Raw genomic sequence first — 13086 nt, 5'->3', positions numbered from 1 at the left:
CAAAAAACTGTAGGTGTTAACAGCCCACACGAGACAAGGACGGACAGAAAAGGGAACGAAACACAGCGCTAGGTTTCAACTGAGCTTTTATATACAGCTTCACCCTGCTTTTGCATTTTGGTATCAAAAAATTTTTGACAGGATTTTCCATTGTTGTTTCTTCACCGTTGTTGATCATGACACCCTTTAGATGGTTTTAAGCAGCACGTGTCTCAAGAAATAAGGTGGGCGTTGCACAATTTCTAACCCGTTTCATTTGATTGACCTTTCATGTCTTCTCAGGATTCCACAGTGTTTTCAATCACGTTCTTTATCAGGGTTTAGAGTAACAGTGATTTTTTTATTTTTTTATTATTTATTTCATAATACTGCAGGCCACTGCTTGGCCCAAGCAGGAGAGAACATACAATGTCACATAACCAAAAGAATAAAGTTATTCAATATTAGCAGCACACGGAAACAAAAAGAATAAACTTATACAATGTTAGCAGCGCACGGATACCAAAAGAATTAACTTGTACATTATTAGCAGCACACGGATACAAAACATACATATAATCAATATTAGCAGGTATGTAAACGATTTAACGCATCAGAAAAATTTTGCGAGGAAAAAACAGATTCAGTTTCAGTTTCAGTTTCAGTTTATTTCCCACAACAAGTACAGGGCATGTACGAGGTGTGGCGGGGGTGACGGGATAAAAGCTGCATCAAGGGCAGCTTGACTGGCCCCGTCTCCCCACGGTAACGAATTCCAATCTTGCACTGTTCTAAGGAAAAAACTGTATTTAAAACTGTTAGTTTTGGCTAACTGTTAGTTTTGGATGGCATATGTAGTAGGACGTTTTGACATCTTCTGAGTCACACGTAAAAAATTCTTTGTATAAAAGTCGCTTATTTTTTCCAAAAGAGCTCAGTTGAAAGTCAGCGCTGTGTTTCCTTCCCTTTTCTGTCCGTCCTTGTTTCGTGTGCGCTGCAAACACCTACAGCATGAAAAACCAGCTAGCCCAAGAAGAGACGATATTTGAACTTGAGATTTATTTACCAGAAAGGCTGGTGAGTCACCTGGGCTAAAAGCTGTAATCAAACAGCTTGACGAGGCCCACGCAACCCTTACAAGGCAGCATATACGACACCAATAAATAATAACAATACTGATAATAATGATGAAAAAAAAGGTTAACATGAAATATTAATCTTTACAAAAAATAAGAAACACAAGTTGTTCAGTAGCAAAAGTGTGCAAAAACACTGCATTTTTTTGTTACAGATTGACATAAATCACATGAGTAATCAGAAGGCATCTTCGTGAGCAAATGAGAGGAAACTATGAACGAATAACTAGAAAATACTGTAGCGAGAACTGCGTTACAAATTGGAGAAAAGCTGTAGAAGTTTAGCAGGTGTTAAACATTTGATGTGTTGATATTTGTTTAATATGGACGGAAGATTGTGACGTAAAGACTGGAGCTTGTAGTCGGTGCGGAAAAAGGGTCGTGGAAAAAGGACTGCGTGTGTTCAGGATGCTAGTGTGATGCTGCAATGGACCAGTAATTGCTAAAAGTGACCGAAAACCGACAGGTGAAAAGTAATGTGAGCGTAAGAGTCTGTACTCATACATATAGTTTACATGAAGGAGTTTGTACTGCTGAAAAAAATATAGGGTGGAAGATAGATAATCTAGACAAAATATATGACGAATAGCCTTTTTTTGTAGCACGAGAATTTTGTTTAGGTTCTGTTTAGTTGTTGTTAGCCACACCAAGCTGCAGTAATTAATTTGTGAGGCAAACAAAGCGTAATATATTTGAAGTTTTATTTTTACCGGAAGAATTGCGCGTGTACGTGATATTGCCCCAGTTGCAGAGCAAAGCTTCTTACATATTCTCTCAACGTGTAAATCCCATGTTAAACATGGGGAGAATGTAACGCCAAGAATCTTGTGGTGCTCAACCACTTCAATATCCTGTCCATTAAGTTTAATTGGCTGATCTAAAACAAATGCTTTATTTCGAGCCCGGAAAAGCATGACCTTAGTTATTTTAGGATTGATTTTAAGCTAATTTGATTGTGACCAATGACCAATTCTCTCCAGTAAATGATTACATCTGATCACTAAATTATTTGCATCGGTACCTGAAAGGAGAATATTGCAATCATCAGCATAGATAACGAATTAACTGTGGTGTCGACACAAGCTATGTCGTTAATAAACAGATTAAATAATAGAGGACCTAACACGCTACCTTGCGGGACGCCATTTAATATATGTGATGGGGATGACATTCGATTGTTAATACATACGCATTGTGATCTGTTTTCCAAATATTTATTTATTTATTTATTTATTGAATACTGCGGACATGCTGTATGTCCAAGCAGGAGAGGGAAATACATACAGGAGGGAAAAGCAAAACAGGTGCGATAGTAACGAACGATATAAATACAACAAAACAAGCAACGCAAAAGTACAATTCAGAACGCGGTTACAGCACAGCTACTAAACCAGCAGTGAAAATCAAGAATGATTACAAAACAACGGAGAGTTCTCCGGTAGAGCATTCCATTGAGAAACTGTTCTCGGAAAAAAAGAAAACTTGTAGGCATCTGTGCGTGCAAAAATAGGTTTCAGGCTAAGGGCATGCTTATGGCGCGAGGCTCGTGTGGAATCATTAACGATGTAATTTTCAGGTCGGATACCAAGTCGAGAAAAGTATAATGAATGAAGGAAGTTGAGACGGGCTTTCTTCCTTCTATCTGCCAGTGGTTCTAAGTCTGCGAGTTTCAACATGGCGGAAGGAGAGTCTAGGCGGCTGTAACGGTTGTAAATGAATCGTGCCGCAAGACGTTGCATTCTTTCTAGTTTTTGGATGTCATCTACCGTGTAGGGGTCCCATACAATTCAAGCATATTCGAGACTGGGCCTTAGAATAGATTTATATGCTTTCAGTCTTAGGGCACTAGGGCAACCGCTCATCCGAAGCTTCTGAAATCTTAGCTTTTTTCGGGTGGAGGAGCATATATTTTCGATGTGTTTCGTCCATTTGAGCCGTGACGTTATTGTGACACCTAGATACTTATATTCTTTTACAGTTCTGATTGCAATGTTAATAATGTTGTATAAAAAATTATGTTGCGTGGTCTTTTTACAGATGCAAAGAGAAACTGTTTTGTCGAAGTTAATAACCATTTCCCATTCATTACACCATTTAGCTAAATATTGTAGATTTGCATTCAAAGTAAGCTGGTCAGACACAGATTTGATAGACTTAAATATAATACAATCATCCGCAAACAGCTTTACGGACACAGAGGGATCGAGAGCTTCTGGGAGATCGTTTATATAGATATTGAATAGTACTGGACCCAGAACCGATCCCTGAGGCACACCTGAGTAAACCTCTAAGAATCGAGAGGTGGATCCATCGATGTCGACAAACTGCTTTCGCTTTGATAAGTATGATGTGACCCAATTTATTATTTGATCCGGAATGCCTAATAATTTCATTTTTATTACTAGTTTATGATGAGGTACTCTATCGAAAGCTTTAGAATAATCTAAAAAAATCATGTCGACCTGGCCACCGCAATCAAGCACTTTAGCAAGTTCATCTACAGTGACCACTAGCTGTGTTGTAGTTGAGAATCCTCGACGGAAGCCATGTTGCGCTTTGGTCATTATTCCCGTGTGGTCTAAATAATTATTGAGGTATTTGGTGAGTACGTGTTCTAGCACTTTGCAGGAGGTGGAAATCAATGAAATAGGGCGGTAATTACCAACTTGTAGTCGGCTGCCGCTTTTAAAAACCGGAACCACACGAGAAATTTTCCATTCATCTGGTACTGTACCCGACTCAAGAGACTTATTAAATATTATTATCAAAAACTTGGCTAGTATTTCAGCGTACATTTTAAGAAAGGTAGTGGGAATATTATCGGGGCCGGGGGATTTCTTGGGGTCTAGCCGCAGGAGTAGTTCTACTATTCCTTCTCTGCTAATAGTGACACTTCTTTCGAGACTGTTCAGACAACGATCGTTTAACGGAGTGTTAGATTTAGTGAAAACGCTTTGGAAATAAGTATTAAAAGCATCAGCTATCTCTTTTTTATCTGTAACGGTAGAATCATTGACGGTAATTTTGTCAAGTTTTCTACTTCCTTTGTTTGAGAGAAACTGCCAAAATTTACTGGGATTTTCAGTCACGAAACGACCAAGCGTCTCACCAAAGTAGCGCTGTCTTCATTCTTGTAACTGTGAAGCAAGGGTAGCTTTTAGACTGCTAATGACAGAAATGGCAGTGCTTTTCTTTCTCCGATATCGTTTCAGCTTACGTTTAACGTGAATTATATCTCTGGTTATCCAGGGGCTTCTCCTGTCTACCTTCTTTTTTCTATCTGGAACAAAGTTATGCAGACAGAAGTGACAGAGAGTCCTAAACCTTACCCAAAGTGCATTAGCGTCACCACTATCGAATCATTGCAATGAATCTTCTAAATAGGAAACAATGCTAGAATGATCCGCTAAAGCAAAATTTTTTACCGTTACGATCCTAGAAGCAATCTTCAGGGATTGGCGTGGTAGTGAGCAATAAAAAAATACCAATTTATGGTCCGAGATTCCATCATGCACTTCGGTAGTACAGCTTGTTATGCTATTTGGACAGAGGATTAGATCTAACACTGAAGCTGATGATTCAGTTACACGAGTGGGGGCTAGAACCACCTGCTTAAGATTATAAGCTAACAGCCTGTCCAGGAGAGTGTCTGCACTTGGTACTTCATGTGTGCCAGCAGTCAGCGATTCCCAGTCAACATGTGGAAGATTAAAATCACCTGCTATTATCATGTCATCTCTTCGGTATCTACCTAGCTGATCGTAAAGTTTTAACATAAAGTCATGGTGAACTCCGGGCGATGGTAGACACCAACGATAACAATAGGATTACCACAAAAGTCAATTTGGCACAGCACACTTTCATGGTCACTGTCGATGGGAGGCAGAGCATGAGATGATAATCCATATTTAACCAGAATCGCAACTCCGCCTCCCCTCGATAAGCGATCCCTACGGTAAGCAGTGTAAGAAGGTGGGAAAATGCAACTGTCAAGCACATGAGGCTGCAGCCAAGTTTCAGAGATAACCACTACATGGGGATCGTAAGAAAGTAAAGCATGCTCAAGAAGTTCCTGCTTATTGCACACACTCCGCGCATTCAAACAAATAAGGCGAAAATCTTTCTGCTCAGTCAACTCGTTATCAAGGCGTCATGGCTCTTCCGGCTGCTTCGTGCTACGCAACAGCACCCTGCAGTTCTTTTCATCGTCCCACGCGTAAAGATCATCGTTTATCAGCAGTTTGTCATGAACCAGCTTTGCTTTATCGTTAGGGCGACGATCGTCTTCAAAGGACTGCCACAATTTCTTTCTTTTCTGTTGTGTGACGTATGAGTAATCGTGCGACACCGACACCCCAGAATCCTTGAGCTTGGAGCAGTTTTGAAATATTGCATGCTTTTCGTTGTAGTTAAACACGCGAAAAATTACTGGACGAGGCCTATCCATATGGGGTTTGCCAATTCGGTGGATCCGTTCAACTGTGCTCACCGAGACGCCTAGTTTATCTTGACATACTTTCTGGAGGACTTTTTCTTCTAAATCAGCTCTCGTTTCTTTTGGGCTTTCTTTTACACCAAACACTACAACGTTGTTCCGGCGAGCGCGGTATTTGTAATCCACCATCTTCTTGCTTTGTGCTGCCAAGGCTTTTTGCAAATGCTTTACCGATTCCTCAAGTTGCCGTATCCTTCCTTCGTTAGCTTTGCATAATTCCAGAACCTCGTCTAGCTTCGTTAGCTTTGAGTTTATCTCAGAAAGGGTTGCATCGCGACTCTCGTTGCTTGCCTTCATTTCCTGCAATTCTTCCAGAATTAAGCTTAATGTTTCCTTCTGTCCGGGACCTGGATTAGGCTCAACGTCCCCGCACACAAGAATCAAGAGAGCTGACCAGCAATCAACAATCATGCAAAGACACTTCTGAGGGCACAGCAGGACCACAAGTGCGTAATGCCTGGTATGAAAGCTACAATATGGATTGTAGAAACTAACCTGCACAACCAGCCAGGCGAATTTAGCCATGCTGCTTTGAAGAATGCTGCCGTGCCCTCTGAAGTTCACAGGACGGTCGGGTGGTTTTAAAGCGTTGTCTGGTGACGTCGCTGTCTCAGAAGCCCGGCGATGCCATCTGATGATAGCAGCTTGAATTGCGTTTCGGTCATTTTGAAAAATCGCTGACTTGAGGCCCAAGCATCCGTTGTCGCACGGCGCATGCCCAGCCAGACCAGGCTTGGTCGGTCCAGGCGGCGGCCCGGCGAGGCAAAGAACCTGCACAACCAGCCAGGCGAATTTAGCCATGCTGCTCTGAAGAATGCTGCCGTGCCCTCTGAAGTTCACAGGACGGTCGGGTGGTTTTAAAGCGTTGTCTGGTGACGTCGCTGTCTCAGAAGCCCGGTGATGCCATCTGATGATAGCAGCTTGAATTGCGTGTCGGTCATCTTGAAAAATCGCTGACTTGAGGCCCAAGCATCCGTTGTCGCACGGCGCATGCCCAGCCAGACCAGGCTTGGTCGGTCCAGGCGGCGGCCCGGCGAGGCAAAGAACCTGCACAACCAGCCAGGCGAATTTAGCCATGCTGCTCTGAAGAATGCTGCCGTGCCGTGAATAGCTGAAGAGGTTTACCACGAACGCCATTTATTAAGAGTTTTGCAGTTAAAATATCATGATTAATATAGTCAAAAGCCTTGCTAAAGTATATAAACAACCCAAGGGTAATCTGTCGGTTTTCAATATTTTGTATAATGCATTCTTTGAGCGCCAGGAGTGCTGACTCCGTAGACCTTCCCTTTCTGAAACCATACTGCGCATCCGAAATAAGGCCTATCTTATTGAAAAAGTTATTTAATCTCGTGTATAAAATTTTCTCAAACCCCGTCGAGAACACGGGCAGAACAGATAGAGGTCGATAGTTTGTGGGTTCTTTCATATCACCGCCTTTATACAGCACCGACACTCTAGCTATTTTCATGGCACTTGGAAATTCGCCAACGTCAATGGCAAGGTTAAAGATATAACTAAGTACTGGAGCAATGATGTGAATTACTTCTTTTATTGGCCTGATTTGCAAATTATCTATATCCAATGATCTACTGTTTTTTAGTGACATGAATGTTGTATATACTTCTAGCTCATCTGTGGGAGTAAGAAATAGACTATCAACAGAATTCGAAGCCGACTTACTATGCAGTGAAAGCGAGAGATTGTTTGGCTTAGCTATATTAACAAAATGTTCGTTAAAAAAATCCGCCAGTTCTACACCGGAAAGTACTCGTTCATTGTGTTTAATGTAATCAGGTAGAGCGTCTTTCTTTTTATCTCGGCCGAGTAGATTATTTACCACTTTCCAGGCAGCTTCAGGGTGTTTTTTATTTACATTGGAAAATAATTTCTCAAGATAACTTTTCTTAGAACTCCGTAGTTCGGAATTTAGCTTATTTCGGAAAGCTTTAAATTCCCTTAATGCTGCTTCGATTCTAGTGCTAAGAAAAATATGAAAAAGTCTGTTCTTCGTTTTAATCATCTTAGCGTGAGCAAGGGTTACCCAGGATTTTCGAACTTTTTTGGATGGTTTCATTCTTTTACTGGGAAAATGTTTTTTATAAGGTTGCAAAAATACGTGCATAAATTTCATATATGCGTCATTAATATTACATGCATCCCGAACAAACGACCAGTCACATGCCTCGATGTCATGCATAAAGGCAGATATTGCCACATCTGAAACACAGTACACTGTAACCATTTTATCTACACAAGTATTAGAGTGATCAAAAGGATAATAAGACATGAACACAGGGCAGTGGTCACTGATATAACATGCGATTGAACCGGCATCGGAGATTACAGTTTCAGCGTTAGTTATCAGGAGATCTAAAGCAGATGATGTTGACAGTGTGACACGAGTGGGTGTTGTGATTATATTAATAAAACCTGATGAAAAAAGCCTTGAGGTGAAATCGGGTGTGATCGATGTATCTTGTAGAACGTTAATGTTGAAATTACCTCCGCATAATAAACGAAAGTTATTGGTGCGAACATAATCTAAAAACATTTCAAAGAAGTCAAGGAAAGACGGCAAATTTCCACTTGGAGGTCGGTATACAACCGAAGCTAGTTTGTTTCTATATTTCAGTGTTAAAATTTCACAATCATCATTTGACATGGAAAAATTGGAAAGTAACTCGCAATCATGACCAGTTTTGACATAAAGAGCGACGCCACCTCCTCGACGGCCCGCACGATTCACTAAAAATTTCCTATACCCTTGTGGGCTAAAAACATCGGAGTTACCGCAATACCAAGTCTCGGTTAACATGATTATGCCTGGTTTAAAAGAAAGTTGGCCAAGGAAACACTCCAGATCTTCTGTTTTGCCTACCGCAGAACGAACATTAAGATGGAAAACAGAATGCACTGCGGGTGACGGAAGGAAAATATTCTGAGCTACAGCGAAGTTATGATAGTTCATGGCTATTGACGGAAAACAAGCACGGATACAGTGCCGTTCACTGTATTTTCTGAAGGTCTTGGTCACGAGTTATCTCTACCGGGCTTGAATCGTCACTTTGCTTAGCGAAGACTCTGCCGTTGTAGGTCCAGACCGACTTCCACTTATGCAGGTATTTTCGTTTTGCAGCCATGCCGAGCAATTTCTTCAAGGCAGGGCAGAGGTGCTCGTTTACGTAGAACGGTAATGAACTGTTAATTCCAATGTCGTGGTTTGTGAGTCGCAACTTTTTTTGCCTTTCTCAGCACAGTGTCACGCTTTGCACAAATGCACGAAAAATGCACAAACAATGCACAAAAACCTTCTAGAAAAGTCGTTTCGGCGCTGCTAAAAATAATGGAAGGCCTGCTAACGCATTTGTTTTCAGCTTTCTCGATGAAATATGCTTCAACAATCTCTCTCTCAGTTCTATGTTTTCCACTCCTCAAAAATCTAGCTTTCTCAAATTCGGGACGGCAGTTTGAACAGCTTTCGCAGTGGTCAACTAGGAAGCTCCTTTCGTTGTTGCGCAAGTTTCGGCAATGTTCACTTGCACGCTCATTAAAACAACGACCTGTTTGCCCGATGTAAACGAGGCCTCAGCTAAGCGGTATCTCATAGACCACTTGTGTCCTGCATTGCGGAACTTCTTTTGGTGCTTTATGGTGCATGCCGGCCGCTTATCTCGGTTGGTCATGGCACAGTCTTGAAAGCTTACAAGGCGCCGAGAATACGACGTGAACATTATGTCTGCTCGCTGTTTTCTTAATGTTATGCGACACCTTGTGGATATGCGGTATTACTGATACTGATGATTGCGATACCGGCTCTCTGATGCGAGTGAGTTGCTTAAGTTTCTGCAAAAGCATTTCGCGAACCGCCGAAATTAGACTAGGCGGATAACCTGCCTGTTTTAGCCTTTCAACTTGAGTGCAAAAGCTCGTTGACAACATGTGGGGACAAGATTTGTTTAAGGCAGATTGCAGGGAGTTAGAAACAATCGCGCGTTTCACAAGCTTTGAATAAGCGCTGTCAAATGGTAGCAAGTCTTTCTTAGAACGTGGGTTGTACAGCCAGCAAAGACCTTTTTCCGGAAACATTAACTTGATGTCCAAAAGCTGTAGTTGGCCGTCCGTAGGGACCTCCTTGGTAAACGTAAGACCCTGGCCGTGGGTGAGAAAACGGACACAGTCCTCGTGACGGCAGCGTCCAAATCCTGTTCCGGAATGTCCTTCAGAAGGGCCAAAAAATCGTCGACATACTTGTATATGGGAAGTACATGTGGATCACTAATATTTCTGCTGATGTCCGCTCCTACCACTGAAAGGAAGATGTCGCAAAGGACGGGTGCAACAGAAGAGCCGATGCAGATTCCTTTCTTCTGGACGTACAACTTTCCCTCGTAGGAAATGGCGGGGGATTTCATTGCACTCTTAGAATTCTACTTGAAATTCTGCTTGGCCAGCAGATGGCGCAGGGGGCGGACAGCGCACAGGTCTCGCATTTCTGCACGTAAGGAGACTTAAGTGCGCCTCATAAGTTTGAACCGTCTAAAAAAAACTTTCATTATTATCGATTTCGGAAGCTTCACAGAAATATGGCCTTGGATAAGAAAAAAACTTGAGAAAGATACTGTAAGCTATGCAGTCGTTCATATTTGGATAATAATGTTATCACAAGGCATATGTCATATCTGCGAAAAGCAACTGAATGCATTCAACAGATCTATTCTTTTGAGCACAGTGCCATCGAAAGTTACGTTTTCAATGACGTATTGGCATGACGGAGGCTTAGAAGCGAGTTCAACTTTCTCAATAGAACGCCAGCGTGATAGTTTGATCCCCTTCTTTCTTACAAAGGGCCAAAGGCTTGTCTAGAACGACCGAACTATGTGCTCAAATGCTCCCAAAGCAACTGCGACCACAAAGGCGAAAGATGACGATGAAATCATGCGAGTTTAACTGCACCTGATTGCCCCTACACCACCTTTAGCCAAATGTTAACTGCTCTTGATATCACGTGTTCAGCCCGAAACACGCCCAGAACGTATTCTAGACAAGCATTCTGCCCTCTGCACATGAAAATGAGTTCAAAATTGAAGCCCTCTTCTCGAGGGCCGAAAGCGCAGCCCGAAGGCCCTCTGTGTGTTCTCTGGTCATAATTTCGGAGAGCGAGGTTGGTGGTTCACCTGTTTGGGGCAGTAATCGCAAACTTACACGAAAAGCCTGCCAATTATTTATGTATATAATGGAATTCGACCCAAAAGTGCACAGTTTCAGTTAGGCTGTCGTTAATAATTTACTGTGGTACAACACCATGACCTCCAGGTAACATTCGCTCAAAGTGATTTGGGGGGGTGGCTTTCCTCTCGCAGGCTTCCTCCTCGCCGACGCCGGATTCGACGTGTGGCTGGGAAACTGCCGCGGCACACCCTACTCGAGGGGCCACAGGCAGTACAGCGACAGCGACAGTCGCTTCTGGAACTTCCGGTAATTACTTTCGCGTGTATGCATAACAAACCACAGGACCTCAGCACTTGTGCACATTTTGAGCAAATCACAGCAGCGCACATCGGCATCCCGCGTGAGGAATGAATTTTCAAGCCACATTCAAGTTCACGCAGGGCAGCAGTTTTCAGCAATTTTTTTTTTCCGAAACCAACCATTGGCGGAACCAATGCTGTAGCAGCTATTTCATCGAATCATGTATTCTACTAATTTTCGTGCTCTCTCACGCCGTTTCACTCAGTGATTCAGAATTCTGGAAAGTTGTTTCAGCGCACATTCCGAGTTCGCCAGTTTCACAGTGTGTCACAGTCTTTACTTTCTGCTGCATCGTTTTCGCATCGTCGGCGTCGTATTCGTAGTAGTAGTAGTACAAGACCTTTATTCGGCCTGTAGCACGATTTCCAGGGAAAGTAACTTAGCGACAGCTAGCCAAAATGCCGGTCCGAGCTTCGGTCATCCAGCCAGCGATCTCGCGCCGCGCGCTAGCGGAGCGGCGGCCGCCGCTGCTCATCTTCCTCTTTTCAATTACCCCCGGGCTGAAGGCGAAGCCATCCTGGCGAGTCAGGGAGACGACAACACACACGGGTCATAGTACGGCTTCAGGCGTGACACATGAACAGTCGGCGTTGATCTGTGGAGGGTGTCACCGGGTCGACAATGTAGTTGACCGGAGAAGTGCGCTCTACGATGCGGTAAGGTCCGTGGTACTTGGGAAGAAGTTTGGAGGAAAGGCCAGGGGAGGTAGACGGCACGTGAAGCCAGACGAGAGAGCCGGGTAGAAAACTGTCATCACTGTGGCTTGTGTCGAAACGGAATTTTTGACGCCCCTGCTCGCCGGATGTTAACGACCGAGCGAGCTGACGGCACTCCTCGGCATGCTTGGACGCCTCCGAAATAGTGGTGCACTCAGACACGTCGGGCCGGTATGGAAGTACTGTGTCGAGTGGTGAGGAAGGTTCTCGCCCGTAGAGGAGAAAAAACGGCGAGAAGCCGGTGGTGGTCTGCGTGGCGGTGTTGTGGGCGTAGGTGATAACGGCAGGATCCGGTCCCAGTCGGAGTGGTCGGAAGCATATCGACAGCATATCGCCCAAGGTGCGGTTAAACCGTTCCGTCAAACCGTTAGTCTGAGGATGGTAGTCCGTGGCGGTATGGTGAGTGATCTTACACTGTTTGAGAAGAGATTCCACGACCTCGGACAGAAAGACGCGCCCACGGTCGCTCAGCAGTTCCCGGGGCGCTCTATGGCGAAGAATGAAGTGATGCAAGATGAAAGAGGCAACGTGTGGTGCCGTAGCAGCAGGAAGAACCGCGGTTTCGGCGTAACGCGTGAGGTGGTCGACGGCTACAATAACCCAGCGGTTGCCAGCAGCAGTGTAAGGAAGGGGGCCGTAGAGGTCAATCCCAACTCTGTCAAAAGGACGGGAAGGGCAAGGGCTGCATCTGGCCGACTGAGTGGTGAGGAGCCGGCTTGCGACGTTGACAGTCAAGGCACGAGCGGACGTATTTGCGGACGTAGGTGGACATACCGCGCCAATAATAGCGGAGATGGAGTCGCGTGTATGTTTTAAAGGCGCCGGCCTGAGCAGACTGCGGGTCTTTGTGAAACAGGGCGCAGAATGTCGACCGCAGATGGGCAGGGACGACAAGCAACCACTTCCTGCCGGTAGGGACGTAGTTGCGGCGGTACAATAGGCCATCACGAATGGCGAAGTGAGCAGCCTGGCGGAGTAGGGCACAAGGCACGGGTGCCGCCGAGGAATTTGAGAGAAAACTTACAAGCGAAGATATCCAGGGGTCCTTATTTTGCTCGCTGCCCATGGTATCTGTTGAAAACGACAGCGAAGCGCAACCGGTTGGCGAGTGGCAGACAACGTCTGGCGGCAGTGGAGAGCGGGACAATGCGTCGACGTCGTTATGTTTTCGGCCGGAGCGATAGATGACACGGATATCATACTCCTGTAGGCGTAGGGCCCAGCGAGC

At 44.3% G+C, this 13086-nt stretch overlaps 1 protein-coding gene across 1 annotated transcript in view; it reads left to right on the top strand.

Annotated features, from left to right (window-relative positions):
• LOC149326610 (lipase member M-like) overlaps positions 1-13086 on the top strand; it is a 261176-nt gene that overhangs the window by 189032 nt on the left and 59058 nt on the right. Inside the window, exon 3 of the mRNA XM_089564634.1 lies at positions 10974-11088. Within this exon, the coding sequence (XP_089420760.1) occupies positions 10974-11088 (115 nt within the window). The remainder of the gene's footprint in view (positions 1-10973; positions 11089-13086) is intronic.

This window comes from Amblyomma mixtum, chromosome 10 (assembly GCF_055824585.1).
Source record: "Amblyomma mixtum isolate Tamu chromosome 10, ASM5582458v1, whole genome shotgun sequence".
Taxonomy (NCBI): Eukaryota; Metazoa; Arthropoda; class Arachnida; order Ixodida; family Ixodidae; genus Amblyomma; species Amblyomma mixtum.
The sequence above is the reverse complement of the archived record's forward strand: the minus strand, read 5'-3'. Positions and strand labels throughout refer to the sequence as shown.